The sequence below is a fragment of the Salmo trutta genome, chromosome 36 (assembly GCF_901001165.1).
Source record: "Salmo trutta chromosome 36, fSalTru1.1, whole genome shotgun sequence".
NCBI classification, from domain to species: Eukaryota; Metazoa; Chordata; class Actinopteri; order Salmoniformes; family Salmonidae; genus Salmo; species Salmo trutta.
In genome coordinates, this window is record NC_042992.1 from 18504974 (window position 1) to 18525963 (window position 20990).

A 20990-nucleotide genomic window follows, 5' to 3' on the forward strand; every position below is an offset into this window, starting at 1 on the left:
CAATCAAACATTATCAAATGCTTTAATAACAATTAACAAAATTTAACATCACACAATTTCGCATTCAAAAGCACATCAATGTTTCCCATATTTGGCACCATCATCTCATGGTCTTCATGTTCTAATACTTTACAAGGTCAAATACAAACATAAAAGCAGAGATCTTCTGAATGATCAAACAGCTTAGAATTCTGGACGCTTTGACCAAGCGTACAAAACGGACTGTTGACATCAGTCAGTGTGTATCCTGATGACGACAACATGAAACGCCAGGTAGGGTTCAAGGTGTTTTTATGTTGGATGGGGCAAACATATGCAGGCAGGCAGGGGTGGAGGCTGGAGGGGTGGAGGCTGGAGGGGTGGAGGCTGGAGGGGGACTGAGTTGGTCCTATCCCATAGACAAACATATTCACCAATCATGTTACACATCAATCATGGGTTGGTCCATGCTCCAACTGGTGGAAGCTGTGGCTAATTCAACCAGTGTGGTGCTATTCATCGCATTGCTTAGGAAAGCCCACTCAAGTATTCAATGGTCTGGGTAGGTCCTGTTTAAGGTTGGGTGGGTGGTGACTGACAAGGATGTGACTACCTGGAAGTGAGGGGCTAGGAGGGCAGAAAGGATAGCTGAACCTTCCCTACTAGGAAAATCCCCCTTGTAACAAATAACACCAATGCGTTTTAATTGGCATTGTACCCCATCCCAGCACAACGATGTCTAGGTCCATATTCTACACATGGCTCTCAGGACCAGCGTGTGTGCGATCAACTATAGTTTTAGTCTTCGTGGGCTTTCCCTTTGGGTTTCTCTTCCTCGTCGTAAGACAGTCCATATTCATTCATTCTGGTCTTATCAACAGGATACAGCCTTAGGAGAGAAAAGCAGTGGGAAAAGATTGTTGTAAACAAATTGACAGTCAATCTGAGGATATTCTGTTCTGCATTGGAGGTAGTGTTACAAACGAATCATTTGACAAAATGCAACAGTCAATTTAGAGAAACTTCAGTGTGTGTACCTTACCATCTCTGGTACAAGTAGACGAGGAACACTACATCATCCCTGAAGCAGGCTAGTCGGTGCGAGGTGGGCATCGTGATGATGAAGGCAAATATGTCATCGATGAAGGTGTTGAACGCCTGGGGATGGTCAAGATGAGACGTAATAAATCGAAAACTTCCATCATCAACATCTTTCAGTTTCATTGTCATCCACTTATTATGTCTTAGTCTGACAGATTTATGTATGCTTCATTGCAACAATTACTACACATACTATAATTGTCCTTTGAAGATTAAATTATTTCCGAGACATCTAACATTTAGTGTAAAACCAGAAAATCGCTCAAATAAATACACTTTATTATCCACTCACTTTATACATGAATGCTTTCCAGGGTAGATGTGCCACGGACTTAAACTGTTGAAACAAGAGAATAATCGATATGGACACCAGCATCTAGCCATTAGCCTCATGAATAATATAACAGAAGACATAATGGAACTGACCTTGTAGTTAACAAAGAGTTGAGGTAGCATGAAGAGGAATCCAAAAGCGTACACTCCTGTCAAAAAAGGAACCATCAAAGTCAATAAAGTAAATCTAGCTTTCAAAAGTAATATAATAATATTGCGTGTATACATTTTTATGTATGGAAACCCCAGTGGAAAAAGTTAACTAAAGCAAATCATGCTGGCCTCTGGATAAGATCAATGACCTTACCATTCACTAAACTGTTGATGATCCAGGAGTACCAACTGTCAAACAGGAAGCAGAGGAGACATTATTACACATTCAAACACACACCGTGTAGAAGACCAACATTTACAGGCTCACATTAGGATTTGTTTGTCAAAATCAATTTGGAGGCCATAAAAAAAGGGCACTTATTTCAAAATACAGTGCATTTGGAAAGTATTCAGACACCTTCCCCTTTTCCACATTTTGTTACGTTACAGCCTTATTCTAAAAATACCCCACAATAACAAAGCGAAAACAGGTTTAGAAATTTTTGCAAATGTATTCAAAGACAAAAACAGAAATACCTTATTTACATAAGTATTCAGACCCTTTGCTATGAGACTCAACATTGAGCTCCGGTGCATCCTGTTTCCATTGATCATCATTGAGATGTTTCTACAACTTGATTGGAGTCCACCTTGTGGTAAATTCTATTGATTAGACATGATTTGGAAAGGCACACACCTGTCTATATAAGGTCCCACAGTTGACGGTGCATGTCAGAGCAAAAACCAAGCCATGAGGTCGAAGGAATTGTCCGTAGAGCTCAGAGACAGGATTGTGTCGAGGCACAGATCTGGGGATGGGTACCAAAACATTTCTGCAGCATTGAAGGTCCCCAAGAACACAATGGCCTCCATCATTCTAAATGGAAGAAGTTTGGAACCACCAAGACTCTTCCTAGAGCTGGCCGCCCGGCCAAACTGAGCAATCGGGGGAGAAGGGCCTTGGTCAGGGAGGTGACCAAGAACCCGATGGTCACTCCACAGTTCCTCTGTGGAGATGGGAGAACCTTCCAGAAGGACAACCATTTCTGCAGCACTCCACCAACCAAGCCTTTATGGTAGAGTGGCCAGAATGAAGCCACTTCTCAGTAACAGGCACATGACAGCCCGCTTGGGAAACAACATTCTCTGGTCTGATGAAACCAAGATTTAACTCTTTTAACTGTGAATGCCAAGTGTCACGTCTGCAGGAAACCTGGCACCATCCCTACGGTGAAGCATGGTGGTGGCAGCATCATCATGCTGTGGGGATGTTATTCAGCGGCAGGAAGTGGGAGACTAGTTAGGTTAGAGGGAAAGATGAATGGAGCAAAGTACAGAGAGATCCTTGATTAAAGTCTGCTCCAGAGCACTCACGACCTCAGACTGGGGTGAAGGTTCACCTTCCAACAGGACAAAGATCCCAAGCACACAGCCAAGACAACGCAGGAGTGGCTTCGGGACAAGTCTCTGAATGTCCTTGAGTGGCCAAGCCAGAGCCCGGACTTGAACATCTCTGGAGAGACCTGAAAATATCTTTGTAGCGACGCTCCCCACTCAACCTGACACGAGTTTGAGAGGATCTGCCGAGAAGAATGGGAGAAACACCCCAAATAGAGATGTGCCAAGCTTGTAGGGTCATACCCAAAAAGACTCGAGGCTGTAATCGCTAACAAAGGTGCTTCAACAAAGTACTGAGTAAAGGGTCTGAATACTTATGTAAATGTGATAGTTTTATATCCTTAATACATTTCCACAAACCTGTTTTTGCTTTGTCATTATGGAATATTGTGTGTAGATGGATTAAATGTTTTTTTTTCTTCCCCCATACATTTTTAGAATAAGGCTGTAACATAACAAAATGTGGAAAAGTCAAGGGGTCCATTAAAATGTCTACATACTTTCTATCAGGTATCAGATGTTCAAAGTGTAGCCTGGGGTTGTTTTCCCCCCAAAAATAATAATCCCCCCTCCCCCAAAAAATGACTACAGTTGCCCATCACTCTAGTACAGGGTTCCCCAACTGGCCTGCGGGTGGTTTCATTTGACCATCCGCTCCAAAAATAAAATACAAAAAAAAAAAAATCGGCCTGCAACTGATTCTAGTTGGTGATCCCTGCTGTGGTAGATCCAACTGTTAATATCCACACAATAAAGTTATAACATACCTTTTGTATCTCAAAAAAACTAAGGCATAAACAGCTCCTCCAATACACATTGGGTAGAGTAAGTACGAGAGGTACTTCATTGCCTGGGAAGAGAAGAACATGGCAAGGAAAATCTAATTGATGCAATTCATGACAATACTACTGTATACAAATTGAGGAGAAAGGAACAAATATTCTGTTCGGTGTTTTTTTTTATGGACAAAAAAAGGCTATGGCAAGTCTCACCAGAGTATCATACTCTTCAGTCCTTCTCTCTGATTCGTCAGATTTCCCAAACTGTGGGGAGACAAACACTTGATATGCTTGTAGAACTAACAGAACAAATGGAATCATAAGCAAATCAACTCTGAATCAACTATCTTTACAAACAAACCAGACTTACTATGAACGTTGGTCTTACACCCTTCCAGATAATCTGTATCTTAAAGGCTTTCTTCACCTTCCACACCTGTAGAGGGACAGATAAACCAGTCAGGAGTGACTTCCTAGTCATGGGAGGACACAGTGTACAAATCTACAAGGATCTAAACATAGCGGATTAGAGAAACCAGGACATAGAATGAGGGGATTACCAAACCTACAAAGCAGTAGTGCATTAAGTGCAGCAAACAGAAAAATCTAATCTACTCAATCTGAGAAAGGTCAATGCCTGGCAAAATCCAATGGGTCAGATATTACACTAACATGAACAGCAGTAACTTTAAGGAAACACTGTCTGTGTCAAAATTGGCACCCTATTCCCTATGTAGCAGACTACTTGAACAGAGCCCTGAGGTGCATTCCAATAATACAGTATCTCCTTAAGTGTGCACTCGTTCACTACTTCCCACAAATCTAAAAGCACTGGATTGATGGAGGCATCTGCTAGCGGAGTTTCCACCATATTTATTATACTTGTCATTTCCTTCCAAATAAGTAAAATAGTGAACAAGTGCACTACATAGGGAATAGGGTGCCAATTGGGACACACTGACAGCATGTGCAGAGACGTACCTCGATCAGGGAGCCAATTCCAGCAGGAATGAGGACCAGCAGGCTTGTCTGCTCATCAAACAGGTACATGAAAATCACAATGGTGCTGAAACACCTCCACAGTACTGGGAAAGGACCACAACATAAACAGGTCTAAGAATAGTCCACAACTGGTTATATAGAATCACATATCATCCCAAATACAAAGGCATATATGGAATATTCAATTCCACTGAATAGTCACAACGTTGTGAGAGAGAAATACAAGTTCATATTAGTGACCATATGGATCATAGCTTTAAACAGAAATGTAGCTGTCAGTGTACTGATGTTCCATATGATACGTGTTTGGTTCTATAACTGATTGTAACCAAGACATTTGAATTTAGACACACCTACCAGTAGAACTACAGGTACCTACAGTGAAAGTCTGGATGACAAACCAGGGCACACAGAGAGATAAGACTATCCATCCAAAACAGCCATGGTTGGGATCAATTCGAGTTGAAGTCAGTCAATTCAAGAAGTGAACTGAAATTCCAATTAAATAATTGAAAAATAATAGCATTTATTTTCAATCATTTATCAATAAACTGAAAAGGAGATGCTATTTATTTCAAAAGTGTTTCAATGTTTTACTTCTAAATTCGAATCACTTCCTGAATTGATTAACTTCAAATTGGAATTGACCCCGACCCTGCCTAACAGCATCCTACTGAGAAATCAACCCACCTGCTTTGCTGGACATCCCCACCATGCTTTTCTTCTGCTTCCAGAAGCTGATGTCATTTTTGAAGGCCAGGAAATCAAAGAGGAGCTGCAAAGGATATATGCTTTTAAAATTCAACGTGACACAGGAATAATTTAGGCCAGGGATGGGTAACTGCCCTTTTGTATAATAAAAAAATACAAATGTTTTTAGGAAATCAGTTAGGGTGTCAACTTCCTGTTGAGAATTAGAATACAACACAAGGTGCAATTTCAAAATGTAGTTGCACATAAGAAGTTTTTCTCTTGGGGAAACAACATTTTGCTTAGGGCCCCCAAAATGCTAGGGCCGGCAAACCCGCATGATGATCTCAGATTTTTTGTGGCCCCCACCCCCATCAAAGTTGTCCGCCTCAATTTAGGCCTGTGAGTCAGAATTATCCATTGAAGATGATTTTCATATACATGAAGTGACACTGGTAGACTTTAGTCTTACATGAAAGGCAGCTACGAAGAAGGTAAGGGCTAAGAGGTACAGGTTGGTGTCCACGAATATGCCCTTGATTTCATCCGCGTCTTTCTCAGTGAAGCCTGAAATCACAACAAACAAACCAATTCAATCTCACTGTGAGATTCATATCAAATCAAAGTTTATTTGTCACATGTGCCGAATACAACAGGTGTAGACCTTACAGTGAAATGCTAACTTACAGGCTCTAACCAATTGTGCAAAAAAGGTGTTATGAGGTTTATTGTAGTTCTTGAACTTTGCATGAAAATGTCCCCCATAGAATTATATTTCCATCGTACTACTCACCGAATTGTTGCAGGGAGTAGACGGCATCTTGCATGTGAATCCAGAAGCGGAGTTTCCCGAGGGAGATGGTGTCATAGGAGATAGTGAGAGGCAGTTCAATGCTGGTGCTGTTGATCTCCATCAAGTCCTTCACTCGGTTGCTCAGCTCATCCACAAACAGCAGTGGGAGGTACACCATCTTTTTCCCATTTTGAAATCTTGAATACAGTACAACAATCAAGGAAAATCCATCAATGAATTAAGCAATAAGACATGAGGGGGTGTGGTATATGGCCAATATACCACGGCTAAGGGCTGTTCTTCTGCACGACGCACCGCAGAGTGCCTGGATACAGCCAACAGCTGTGGTATATTGGCCATATACCACAAACACCCGAGGTGTCTTATTACTATTATAAACTGGTTACTAAAGTAATTAGAGCAGTAAAAAGAAATGTTTTGTCATACCCGTGGTATACAGTCTCATATACCACGGCTGTCAGCCAATCAGCATTCAGGGCTGGCACCACCTAGTTTATAATAAAGGCTTTGGAACTTAAAGTTGACATTTTTGTATTGTATATTAGTGCCAGGTATCTATTTGTGAGTGTATGATGAATTTCAATTCTGGATTGTATCAAGTTCTCTCAAACTCTAGGCGGCATTCTGCCTTCTCCCTACAGTTCACAGCCATTAGCTTCGACCATGACTGCCTCATGAACTACAATCCCCACGCTGCGTTTTAAATGTAGAAGCGTCAATAATAATCACTTGCGATACGGCATTTCAAAACATATGGCACTTATCTTTCATCAGCGAGAAAGAATCCTTCAAATAAAAAAAGGTACACTTACCTGTAGCAGTTTTGCACAGAACCATACAGCTCCATCTGTCGAAACTACACTTCCCAAGTTACGCTGACACACAGGTGTTGGGAGCATGCTAGATAGCTAGTTAACACAGGTGGTCGCCTCTAGTCTTCCCTCTATTTTCCATAAACAAGAGCAGTATCATGGAGATATGATATGGCCATGTGGAAACACTAACCCTATCAATGTGTGTATCAATTGAACCTTTTTATATTTATTATGATTTCTCGCCGATATGAAAGATAAGGTCCTTATGCATCCTAAACTGTACCGCAAGTGATGCATGTTGATGTTCAGAACGAGCGTCAGGGATCTTAACAAACCTCCTCCCCTAGAGACACCTTTGTCCAACGACTTATGTCTAATGTAATGGAACTGAGAGTCATGATCAAAGGCTAGCTAGCTTGTATCATGAGTTAGTGCTAAGTGCTGTGCTAAGTGTGTACTTACACTTTCAAGTAGCGGTGCACGTCACTGGGCAGGAAGTCCCTGTCGAAGACAAAGTCTTCTGACACAACATTGAGTGTGAGACGGGAGCGCCAGTGAGACACTGGCCGGTCCACTGCAGAATCACCTCCAGTAGAAGTCTTCCGTTTCAGCTGCTCTGGCTGCACTGGGCACAATAACAACAACAGATCAGAGAAAAAGACAAGGGAAAAACAAAACAACACTAATGAGAAATGCAAAAAAGGGCAATGGTAAAAACACTCAGCATGAAAGAAGTACCCCACAGAAACGCATTCCAATGTGAAAGATATTCAAATGTACCAGACTTATGTAGACAAACATGAAAAAAATATGCTACAAAAGGGACCCTTCAGGAAGGTTGATTGAAGGCAAGCCACTGTCTGTGAGCATGGACATACCCTAACAATAAAGGCTTTTCAACAGACACCTACGAGTAACTTGCTTTGGAGCTTTTCCATGGCTCTTGTACATTCTGTCTGCATCCCAAATAACAACCATTTTCCTTAGAGTGCACTACTTTTGACCAGAGCCTACGCAGCAGTTGTGTGGTGTAATAGTAGTCTGACCTTCGGTGCTTCCTCCCCTGAGATCAGGCTGACCTCCAGTGGTTTGGGTATCATGTAGGTGGTGAGCTGGGTCACCAGGTGCACCTGCCTGGGGTCCTGCCACGGAGACATGCCGGCCTGGTGCACAAACACCATGGCATACAACGTCCCATTCTTACGGGTCTTCTTTGGGAGAGACACATTCACTATCCTTTAGGAAAAGGGATAAATATAGCAGGGAGAGGTACAACTTTGCAGGTTAAAATAGTCTCTATTTTCTGTTTGTTCAACGTTAATAATTTACTATGAATTTGGGCAGCTGTTTTGGATTACTTGTGTATACGTCCTGCAACTACCCAGAGATCACTGTGTCTACCAAAGTTTCCATAGGTGACCATCCTGCTTACTACAACTGCCATATATACAGCCATATCCTGTCACTGTAAGAAAAGTTGCACCTTTCAAACTTGGACTCCACATCAAAGTTCTCCTCCTTGTGAATGAGGGTGTGTCCACCATCAGCATTAGGTCGTAAAGCAGTGTAGATACTCAGCTGAGAATGGGAGGAAAAAACCGACAACACAGCAAATGTTCACACACTTAGCAGTTGCAAAAACGGATGGTTAAGTTACTACGTTTGCATTCCATCTAACTAGCTTGCAATGATGCATACCAACCTGCAGTCGTGTTTTTCCTGCCAAATAAGGTTTGAGGCAGTTGTCGAATTTGGGGTTCTCACAAGGCTTGGTGTAAACGATGCCATACATCACCCAGCAAGTGTGCAAAACATACACAACGAACACCCCGACTATGAGCGTCGTGAAAGAGGTCTTCTGAAACATGCTGCCGATTGAGTATATTCCTTCAAATATGAAATGTGCAAGGAAGATACTGTAGCGACGCTATCCTCCTCTAAACTAAGGAGCGAGAACTAACGCGAAGCCGAAAGAGAATTTAGGTAAAGAAGATGAACGTCAGTTGATGCATTTCTCATACTGAAACGTTAACGTAGCTTGTGGATTGGACATTGTGGTCACAGCTGTCGGCAGGTGCTAGGCTAACCATGGCTAGCTATCGTTGATCACAGTGTACGTCTCCTCATCTCTTTAACCTATCAAATGCAATGTATATTAGTAAATATTTGGTGAAATTTAAAATCCCCGAATTCTGCTCATCAGTTTGTCTCTCGAAATCGCAATATCATGTCTATTTTAGCTAAAAGCGTAGTGTCTGCTAGCTACTTCCGTGATTTATTTCCTGGTTAGACGATTACGGGAGTATCAAACTGCGGCTGCGCAAATCTGATCATTTGCATACCAGCTGAAAATATCTTGGCCACTAGATGTCACCCACGCTCCATGCGGTGCAGTCCGCTCCCCATTATCATTTCAGTATTTCAGTCACCTTTTTACTGTCAGTGCCAGGTCAAAATCAACAGAAGCACAATGTATGTATTTTTCATGTATTGTATAAACAAATTAAAATATGCCGAAAACAATAAACACAAACCTCTACACTTGAATAAATAAAATACATGTATACTGAACAAAAATACAAATGCAACATGCAACAATTTCAACATTTTTACTGAGTTACAGCTCATATAAGGAAATATGTCAATTGAAATTAATGGATCTACAGTGGGATCCAAAATTACTGGCACCCCTGACTGGCAATGCACAAACAATACATAAAAAATATAAACAATATAATTATAGAGACAAACTCAAAATACTAACATGTGAAAAATACTGTACTTTATTAATGTTTCAATGGAACCCACCAAAATAATTTATTGATTTAATTAAAAATCAATGTCCTCCAAATCAAGGTTTCACAATTATTGGCACCCTTAAATGTTATTGTAAAGAATGCTCTTAATGACCCCAAGACACAGACACAAGCGCTTGGAGTTTGCCAAACGTCATTTAAATTCTGATTGGAAGAAGGTGCTCTGGTCAGATGAGACCAACATTGAACGTTTTGGTCAGATACAGCATCGGCATGTTTGGCGTCGAAACAGAGATGCATACAAGGGCAGGCACCTCATACCCACGGTGAAATATGGAGGGGGGTCAGTGATGTTTTGGGGCTGTTTTCATTCCAGAGGTCCAGGGACACTGGTTAAGATTGATGGCATAATGAATTCCACCAAGTATCAGGCAATTTTGGCTGACAATCTGGTTGCCTCTGCCAGAAGGCTGGGACTTGGCCGTAGGTGGACTTTCCAACAATACAATGACCCAAAACATACCTCAAGATACACACAGAAATGGTTCTGTGACCACAAAATCAATGTTCTGCCATGGCCATCTCAGTCGCCGGACCTCAATCCAATCGAAAACCTGTGGGCTGAGTTGAAGAGGGAAGTTGATAAGCTCAAACCCAAGAATGTGAAGGATCTTGAAAGGATCTGCATAGAGGAAAGGTCCAAAATCCCTCCAGATGTGTTCCTTAACCTTGTCAAACATCACAGGAAAAGAACATGCTGTTATCCTTGCCAGAGGTGGTGGCACTAAGTACTAAATGAGGAGTGCCAATTATTATGAAACCTTGATTTTGGTGAAATGTATTTTGTATTAAATAATTGTATGATTTTGGTGGGTTCCATTGAAACATTAATAAAGTACAGCATTTCTCACATGTTGGTATTTAGAGTTTATCTCCATAATTATATTGTTTATATTTTTTTAAGTTTTGTTTGTGCATTGCCAGTCAGGGGTGCCAGTAATTTTGGAGCCCACTGTATGTATTTCACATGACTGGGCAGGGGCACAACCATGGGTGGGCCTGGGAGGGCATAGCCCCACCCACTGGGGAGCCAGGCCCAGTCATTTAGAATACATTTTTCCAGGTGGCTCGTCCCGCAGGTGAAGAAGCTGTATGTGGAGGTCCTGGGCTTGGCGTGGTTACATGTGGTCTGCGGTTGTGAGGCCGGTTGGACGTACTGCCAAATTCTCTAAAACGACATTGGCGGCGGCTTATGGCAGAGAAATGAACATTAAATTCTCTGCCAACAGGTCTGGTAGACATTCCTGCAGTCAGCATGCCAATTGCACACTCCATTGAGACATCTGTGATATCTGTGATATTGTGTTGTGTGACAAAACTGCACATTTTAGAGTTGTCTTTTATTGTCACCAGCACAAGGTGCACCTGTGTAATGATCATGCTGTTTAATCAGCTTCTTGATATGCCACACCTGTGGATGGATTATCTTGGCAAAGGAGAAATGCTCAGTAACAGGAATGTAAACAAATTTGTGGCCAAAATTTCTAAGAAATAAGCTTTTTGTGCGTAATGAACATTTCTGTGATCTTTTATTTAAGCTCATGAAACATGGGACCAACACTTTAAATGTTGCATTTATATTTTTGTTCAGTATAGTTACTAGGTCTACTCAAAGGCATAAGCTATTTGCAGCACATATAGATAAGTGTTGTTCAGAATTTGTTTCACGCTTTGCAATATGTCGGTTGATGCGCAAAATTGCTCAGTCATTAGACTTACAATGACCAAGAGGTGCCAGTGAGGGAGACATGTAGCTTGTAAAATTTGCTTGATAAGACACTGAAGAACTACCCAAAAAGTTTTTGTGGACTTACCAAGGGAAGTTGAGTATATGGTGCTTCGAAAGAAACTGTGATGAATAGAAAGGTGTGGCGAATGCTCAGTTTTAGTCACCTGTCTGGCCTCGAGATCAAACTACCCAGACTTACTCTTTCATCTCTTGTCAGCATCACCGACCTTCTAGAACTTCCATGGTCATTCTCAGACAATCTTTCAGTTCTATCATCAGTGAGCAATAGGACGGGAGTGGAAACAAGTGCTCCACCCAACTTCACCCAAAGGTTTGATGTGTGTGTGTGTGTGTGTGTGTGTGTGTGTGTGAGTGTGCGAGAGCGTGAGCGCGTATGTGTGCATGCCTGTGCATTCATGTTTGTATTTGTGTCTGTATGCTTCTGCATGCCCCATAAATGTATGTTTTTGCTTGTTGGTGTGCAAGCAGCAGAGCAGGTCAGTTAGGACTTTATTCAGTCAACACTTTATTTTAAGAATGTGAAATGTCAGAATAATAGTGGAGAGAATGATTTATTTCAGCTTTTATTTATTTCATCACATTCCCAGTGGGTCAGAAGTTTACATAAACTCAATTAGTATTTGGTAGCATTGCCTTTAAATTGTTTAACTTGGGTCAAACATTTCGGGTAGCCTTCCACAAGCTTCACACAATACGTTGGGTGAATTTTGGCCCATTCCTCCTGACAGAGCTGGTGTAACTGAGTCAGGTTTGTAGGCCTCCTTGCTCGCAAACGCTTTTTCAGTTCTGCTCACAAATTTTCTATAGGATTGAGGTCAGGGCTTTGTGATGGCCACTCCAATACCTTGACTTTATTGTCCTTAAGCCATTTTGCGAAAACTTTGGAATTATGCTTTGGGTCATTGTCTATTTGGAAGACCCATTTGCGACCAAGCTTTAACTTCCTGACTGATGTCTTGAGATGTTGCTTCAATATATCTACATAATTTTCCACCCTCATGATGCCATCTATTTTGTGAAGTGCACCAGTCCCTCCTGCAGCAAAGCACCCCCACAACATGATGCTGCCACCCCCGTGCTTCACGGTTGGGATGGTGTTCTTCTGCTTGCAAGCCTCCCCCTTTATCCTCCAAACACAACGGTGGTCATTTTGGCCAAACAGTCCTATTTTTGTTTCATCAGACCAGAGGACCTTTCTCCAAAAAGTACAATCTTGTGCAGTTGCAAACCATAGTCTGGCTTTTTTATGGCGTTTTTTTAGCAGTGGCTTCTTCCTTGCTGAGCGGCCTTTCAGGTTATGTCGATATAGGACTCCTTTTACTGTGGATATAGATACTTTTGTACCTGTTTCCTCCAGCATCTTCACAAGGTCCTTTGCTGTTGTTCTGGGATTGATTTGCATTTTTCGCACCAAAGTACATTCATCTCTAGGAGACGCGTCTCCTTCCTTAGCGGTATGACGGCTGTGTGGTCCCATGGTGTTTGTTCTTGCGTGCTATTGTTTGTACAGATGAATGTGGTACCTTCAAGCGTTTGGAAATTGCTCCCAAGGATGAACTACACTTGTGGAAGTCTAAAAAAAATTTCTGAGGTCTTGGCTGATTTCTTTTGATTTTCCCATGATGTCAAACAAAGAGGCACTGAGTTTGAAGGTAGGCCTTGAAATCCATCCACAGGTACACCTTCAATTGACTCACATGATGTCAATTAGCCTATCAGAAGCTTCTAAAGCCATGACATAATTTTATGGAATTTTCCAAGCTGTTTAAAGGCACAGTCAACTTAGTGTATGTAAACTTTTGACCCACTGGAATTGTGATACAGTGAATTATAAGTGAAATAATCTGTAAACTATTGTTGGAAAAATTACTTGTGTCATGGGGTTGAGGTCTGGAGATTGGGCTGGCCATGACAGGGTCTTGATCTGGTGGTCCTCCGTCCACACCTTGATTGACCTGGCTGTGTGGCATTAAGCCTTGTCCTGCTGGAAAAACCAATCCTCAGAGTTGGGGAATATTATTGCTGAAGCACCCCCAGATCATCACCGATCCTCCACCAAATTTCACAGTGGGTGCGAGACCTGGAGAGGCCTACAAGCCACAGTGTCTCGCACCCACTGTGAAATTTGGTGGAGGATTGGTGATGATCTGGGTGTGCTTCAGCAAGGCTGGAATCGGGCAGATTTGTCTTTGTGAAAGATGCATGAATCAAGCCACGTACAACGTTGTCCTGGAAGAAAACTGCAGCTCCTGGGTCTGCCGAGCAGAAATATCAGCCACAGAGAGTGTCACAAGATTGAACTTCACTCAACTGTCTAGAGCAGTGGTCACCAACCTGTCAATCGCCAAGGTATTCCTAGTCGTTCGCCAAACATTTATGTAAAACCCAACGATAAAGCCTTGTGTTACTATTTTAACTTTTTTGGTCTTTGGCTGTTGGTGGTAGGTGCACCTGATTCAGCTGCCCTGCGCGTAGGTGAACTGTTGCCATTTTGAACCATTTCATTCTGCCTTCAAAACGGGCCCAGTGTAACGATGTGCGCAGAGAGTCGGAAGCAAGTTCAGGGAGTGAGTGTTTTAATAAAATAAACTGAACATAATACAAAACAAGACATACTAACACCAGCACACAGACATGAAACAGAATGAATAACACCTGGGGAAGGAACCAAAGGGAGTGACATATATAGGGAAGGTAATCAGGGACGTGATGGAGTCCAGGTGAGTCTGAAGACGCGCAGGTGCGCGTAACGATGGTGACAGGTGTGTGCCATAACTAGCAGCCTAGGATTCTATTGCATTGACACAGACTACTCAGCCCGTACTCTACACAGATCGGTGCAGCATAAACAATTAGAGCTGCAGTAGGCCTATATGGAAATAGTCCATTGCCATATATGGATCTGTGTCATTTACTCTGAACTGGACTGTGTTTACAGCATTAGCGGTTGTAAGTAGATGCACTCGTTTTGAGATCAAAGTGAGAGCTGCATGTAGCCACGTGTGCACATTTTGTTCATATTCTTTACTAGTTAGTGAGTTATTAGCCCAGTTATAGATCATTTGTAGTCAGCAATAGGGGAGTGATTGCTTCCTACAAGAGCACAAAACGTATATATTTCTAGACATTTTTAAAAAGCGAATCAGGTAAAGAGCTTTTCTTTTGTCTTAAAGGGGTAGTGTTGTATTTTGAGACAGGTTTGAATAAGCTAAGTAGCCAATAGGCAGAAGGTAGCATAAATTGTCTGATTCTCTGTAATAATGGTATGAGAATAATAATAATACATTTTATATTGTAAAGTGGTTTCTTGCATCAAACAACACAACACCATTTTCAGTCTCCTCCAAGTGGATAAACGGGTTAATGTCAAGCCCTGCATTATTTATTTATTATTTTTTATGTCTCATGGAATGAAGGCCTACATTGAACATCACACATTGGCTGCTACTGTAGGCTGAATGATAGAACAGCTATTTCCACGTTAAAATGTTGTGGGATACATTTTCTCCATTGTTTTTGATGATAGGCCACTCTGGTAGGCCTACGTTATGATCAAATAGCCACAGTAGCCTTCATGGCCTTTGTTAAAACTGTAACTTAAAGTGTGTACAGCCTCAGTGTTCACAGTAAATGCCATGCACCGAAGTTGCACAGAATTTTTACGACGTTCAAGTTTGCTCTCACCAGACGGGAAATTTGCTCAGTGCCGAAAAACAATATAGGGAACATTGCTGGCAAGCATTCATTCTCATATGGCGGCCACAATGTCTGACCAGAATTAGACATATATCAGGAGACATTTGGGTTCCACAATGCGGAAAGGAAAGTGACCTTGACTGAGGAGGAACAATGGACGGGAAACATCAAACAACCAGACTACTCCTCTTCTCTTTTCTCTCTCTCTGTTGATCTCGCTCTTCCCTAGAAAGCACTGTCGTTTAGATTGCCCTCTGACTTTACAGCTGCCCCCCCCCCCCCATATCAGCTGAAGTGTGCTCTTACTTCCGCCAAGTCTGCCTCTCTCTCTCTCTCCTCTTTCAAATCTAGCCGTCGTCACGACTGAAGTTCAAACGAGACAGAGTCTCGATCCGGCTGGTGAGAATCTCATCAAGGCGAGTGCACCGGGCAGATGCCGAAGCGGAGAGAAACAATGGAGACATCTGCAGATGCTTCTCTTGTGTAGCCATGAGTGGATTTGCAATCTGTATTTTCAGCAAGGGGACAATTAACACAACAGTATGGGAGGCTGTACGTACGTACTGTGAAAACTGTTGTCTGGTTTGGAAGTGAAACTGTCTTGCTTGAGGAAAAGAAGGACGGAGTTGTGAAAACAAGAGCGCTCTGGCAAGGCGTGGTTGGGTTCAGACATACATAAATTACAAGTCTTTGCCATTCATCTCAGTTGTAGTCCTAGGAGAAAACACAATCTCAGTTGTTCAAGGCAAATGAGATCTCTAATGACGATAGGATGGAATATCAATCCTACATGCAGTAACTCCTGTTTATTGTCTTGTCGTTTGAATATGTCTAACAACAACAGGTTGTCTACCTACTTGATTTCCCTGGTGGTTTGAGAGCTGTGGATGGTGATGGTGATTGTGCACATGGATGGTCAGTTGATTATCCATGCCTGGTTCCAATACATCAGACTGGACACCAACCATCCATGGCGGCCATTACATTACACTGCAACATAACCCAGACTGAGTGAAGAGGAATTGTTCCATCTACCTCTCTCTCTCTCCCTCACTCTCTCTCACTCACTCTCTCTCTCTCTCTCTCTCTCTCCCTCACTCTCTCTCTCTCTCTCTCTCTCTCTCTCTCTCTCTCTCTCTCTCTCACTCTCTCTCTCTCTCTCTCCTCTCTCTCTCCCTCTCTCACTCTCTCTCGCTCTCTCACTCTCTCTCACTCTCTCTCTCTCTCTCTCTCTCTCTCTCTCTCTCTCTCTCTCTCTCTCTCTCTCACTCTCTCTCTCTCTCTCACTCTCTCTCACTCTCTCTCTCCCTCTCGCTCTATTTCGGTTTGGTCACTACTTCGACTCTCTCTCTCTCTCCCCTTCCTTCTCTCCAATGGCCATGCCTTCATAGACAGCATTTGATTTCATCTTCTAACCAGGCACTACTACAAAGTCTTTGGTTGTCAGCTTGAAGTGCATGGTGGCGAAACAAGACGATTACCTCTGTGTTTGATCTTTGGAGTCTGCATGGAAGGGTGTCCAAACAGAGAGAAATCCCTATGTGTCTAAAAGCGAAAAGCTCGGAGCTGTCCAGCGCTAAGGCATGCTATCATGGAGATGAAAGGAACTCCTCTCACACTAAGACCTCTGGGAAATGCCTGTGCATGAGATCCCTTACTCCTCGAACTCGGCAATAGGAATGCCTGCAACTAGATTGGTACTTCAACATTTCCAATCTAGCCCATTGATTGATCCAACATTCAACCATTGTTTTAACATGACTGCTTCCTTTTGAACACAGACATTGGGCTTATGACTCAAAGTCTGCGTCCCAAATTGCACTTTACTCCCTACACAGTGCACTGCTTTTGCACTAACATAGGGAATAGGGTGCAATTTGAGACTCTACCTGAAGCAGTACTTCACCAGGGAGTGAACAGACTTGAAAGCTATACCTCCGTTCTGACTGTAGTGCTGTTGAAAAGGTGGCTTACGTGATCAGCATACCGTCCACTATAATGATCCTGTTCTGAGGAAGGAGCATCAGTACAAAGAGTGTACTAATGGTGATCACTGTGCTTTCTACTGGAGTAAAATGACAGACTAATTAGGCACAACAAATCTCTTAATGTATCCTAAGTGTTGTCTCTAAATGAGAACAGTTCATTGAACATCTCAGAGGTGATCTACTGCTGTATGGCTCAAAGCACTGTAGTCATGCCATAGCTTTAGCCAGTGTTTCCCATCTCCGGTCCTCGAGTACCTCTACCTCTAACACATTTTTGTTGTAGCTCTCGACAAAAACACCTGATTCAACTTGTCAAGGGCCTGATGATTAGTTGACAAATAAAATCAGGTGTGCTCATCCGCGGTCACAACAAAAATATGTACCGTTGGAGGTACTGGAGGACCGGATTTGGGAAACACTGCCCTTAACTACAACACTGCCTGCCTACTGCTCATTTCATGTTCGGCTCGCAGTAACAGGTGCTATTTAGACAGATCAAGGTTGCCAACACAGATCTGGATGTGACTCCTTTCATTGTTTTACTTTCATTTGACTGTCAGTGTGTTTATTTGTGTGTTTCAGACCATGTACAACCGACCACATCAATACCACTGTTAGTTGGTCATACATTTCCTCAGTTCTCAAGCTGTCTGACAGCCACCTAGCTCCCCTCTTCTCTTTCTCAGTTCTCAAGATGTCTGACAGCCACCTAGCTCCCCTCTTCTCTTTCTCAGTTCTCAAGATGTCTGACAGCCACCTAGCTCCCCTCTCCTCTTTCTCAGTTCTCAAGCTGTCTGACAGCCACCTAGCTCCCCTCTTCTCTTTCTCAGTTCTCAAGATGTCTGACAGCCACCTAGCTCCCCTCTTCTCTTTCTCAGTTCTCAAGATGTCTGACAGCCACCTAGCTCCCCTCTTCTCTTTCTCTGTTCTCAAGCTGTCTGACAGCCACCTAGCTCCCCTCTTCTCTTTCTCAGTTCTCAAGATGTCTGACAGCCACCTAGCTCCCCTCTTCTCTTTCTCAGTTCTCAAGATGTCTGACAGCCACCTAGCTCCCCTCTTCTCTTTCTCAGTTCTCAAGCTGTCTGACAGCCACCTAGCTCCCCTCTTCTCTTTCTCAGTTCTCAAGATGTCTGACAGCCACCTAGCTCCCCTCTTCTCTTTCTCAGTTCTCAAGATGTCTGACAGCCACCTAGCTCCCCTCTTCTCTTTCTCTGTTCTCAAGATGTCTGACAGCCACCTAGCTCCCCTCTTCTCTTTCTCAGTTCTCAAGATGTCTGACAGCCACCTAGCTCCCCTCTTCTCTTTCTCAGTTCTCAAGATGTCTGACAGCCACCTAGCTCCCCTCTCCTCTTTCTCAGTTCTCAAGATGTCTGACAGCCACCTAGCTCCCCTCTTCTCTTTCTCAGTTCTCAAGATGTCTGACAGCCACCTAGCTCTCCTCTTCTCTTTCTCAGTTCTCAAGATGTCTGACAGCCACCTAGCTCCCCTCTTCTCTTTCTCAGTTCTCAAGATGTCTGACAGCCACCTAGCTCCCCTCTTCTCTTTCTCAGTTCTCAAGATGTCTGACAGCCACCTAGCTCCCCTCTTCTCTTTCTCAGTTCTCAAGCTGTCTGACAGCCACCTAGCTCCCCTCTTCTCTTTCTCAGTTCTCAAGCTGTCTGACAGCCACCTAGCTCCCCTCTTCTCTTTCTCAGTTCTCAAGATGTCTGACAGCCACCTAGCTCCCCTCTTCTCTTTCTCTGTTCTCAAGCTGTCTGACAGCCACCTAGCTCCCCTCTTCTCTTTCTCAGTTCTCAAGATGTCTGACAGCCACCTAGCTCCCCTCTTCTCTTTCTCAGTTCTCAAGATGTCTGACAGCCACCTAGCTCCCCTCTTCTCTTTCTCAGTTCTCAAGATGTCTGACAGCCACCTAGCTCCCCTCTCCTCTTTCTCAGTTCTCAAGATGTCTGACAGCCACCTAGCTCCCCTCTTCTCTTTCTCAGTTCTCAAGATGTCTGACAGCCACCTAGCTCTCCTCTTCTCTTTCTCTGTTCTCAAGCTGTCTGACAGCCACCTAGCTCCCCTCTTCTCTTTCTCAGTTCTCAAGATGTCTGACAGCCACCTAGCTCCCCTCTCCTCTTCCTCAAGCTCTCTATGTGTGTGTGATCACACCCGTGTGTGTGTTTATAATCACTCCATTCTGCTGGTGTGTCACTTCCTGTCCTCAGAACCCACCAGAGGGCTGTCTTCCCCCCTTCTCTCCATCTCTCTCTCTCTCGCCCCTCCCCCTCTTTCTCTGCAAACACTCATCCACCTCCCCTCTTGTTCCCCAAAACCGTGGTTTATTTTGTTTCAGCACTACAGTCTGATGTTTGTTCTCAACCTCTCAGCACTCGCAGAGCACCTTGTGGTTTGTTTCATCTCCTCTCCCTCTCTCCTTTCATCTCTCTGCCCAAGCCGTGATGGAGCGTTGATATTTCCACAACTTCTCTAGCTTCAAATGTATTCTTGAAGTTCTATGTTCCAGTGCTATGTCCCAGTGCTATGTTCCAGTTCTATGTTCCAGTGCTATGTCCCAGTGTTATGTTCCAGTTCTATGTTCCAGTGCTATGTCCCAGTGTTATGTTCCAGTTCTATGTTCCAGTGCTATGTCCCAGTGCTATGTTCCAGTGCTATGTCCCAGTGTTATGTTCCAGTTCTATGTTCCAGTGCTATGTTCCAGTGCTATGTCCCAGTGTTATGTTCCAGTTCTATGTTCCAGTTTTATGTATCGTGCTGCTTTCATGTTTATTATCAATACAGCTTCAGCGTCAGAATATCAGGTGACTGACTACACGGATCAAGCCGGATATTATATGCTTGCTTTGCTGCTTGACATAAACACTGTATATTTTAGTGTTATTTTTGGGGTTAACTCTCCTATTTCTCTATATGGGATCAGAGAATAGCAAAATAAAATTCAAGGTTCAGTATCTTGACATGGAATTGCCATAGTAAACCATAATAATGACATGATTAACTGAAAGGAATATCCACTTGAAAAGTCTTGAGAGTAAATAGATGAAGTCAATAAGGAGTGGATTGATCTATTGACTAGCTTCTCCACACCTGATTTACTTCATGTACACAGCCACAGTAACACTAGAACGCTTTACACGGATAGATACAGGCCCTTCATTCCACTGTCATTGGGTTCGACATGCCAATTCACCCACCCTGTCTGTATACAGACCATCAACCCGCCCAGCTGTCTAGTATTGGCTCACTAATACGATTAAGAGTGAGCGAGAGACAGAGACAGAGAAAGAAAGGTGAGAGAGAAACTTTGTCAAATGAATGATGGATCAATTCCAGTTGTCATGGGCAGAGCCCACTGCTACACTGTATTACTGACGGTAAAACTATGCATCCCAGCAGGGATTCCTGGGGATTTTCATTCAGCCTCCTATGAATCAAACTATGACAGGGCTGTCACTCAAACAAGGTCATAATGACTCGATTGGAAGGGGAATTAGTGCAACAGTTGTGATATCTGTTCAGTGGTTTAAGGCTATTTCTGGGTCTCAGTCTGTGTTGAGGGCTTGTATGATTCATTGTTTGGATCGGGCTGTATTCGTCATGGGAGCCAATCCATGCTAAGACTACTGTAACCAGAGGGAAATGCTAGATAGTGTGTACAGGCGTATACAGTAGAGAATATCATATACATCTAACACATCTAAACAAAGTGAATATGGAATGAAGAAAATGGCGACAC

The 20990-nt window shown here is 43.0% G+C and overlaps 1 protein-coding gene across 1 annotated transcript; it reads right to left on the reverse strand.

The window, feature by feature from the left end:
• On the reverse strand, window positions 1-9313 carry clptm1l (CLPTM1 like). Its single transcript, XM_029734927.1, has 16 exons — window positions 8707-9313; window positions 8488-8582; window positions 8051-8240; window positions 7467-7624; window positions 6169-6365; window positions 5848-5942; window positions 5376-5460; window positions 4665-4768; window positions 4054-4119; window positions 3897-3947; window positions 3672-3754; window positions 1721-1755; window positions 1507-1562; window positions 1373-1417; window positions 1022-1137; window positions 1-868 (listed from the first exon to the last, which is right to left on the reverse strand). The coding sequence occupies exons 1-16, from the start codon at window positions 8869-8871 to the stop codon at window positions 778-780; spliced, it is 1632 nt and encodes a 543-aa protein (XP_029590787.1). The 5' UTR covers window positions 8872-9313; the 3' UTR covers window positions 1-777.
• Window positions 9314-20990: the final 11677 nt, after the last annotated feature.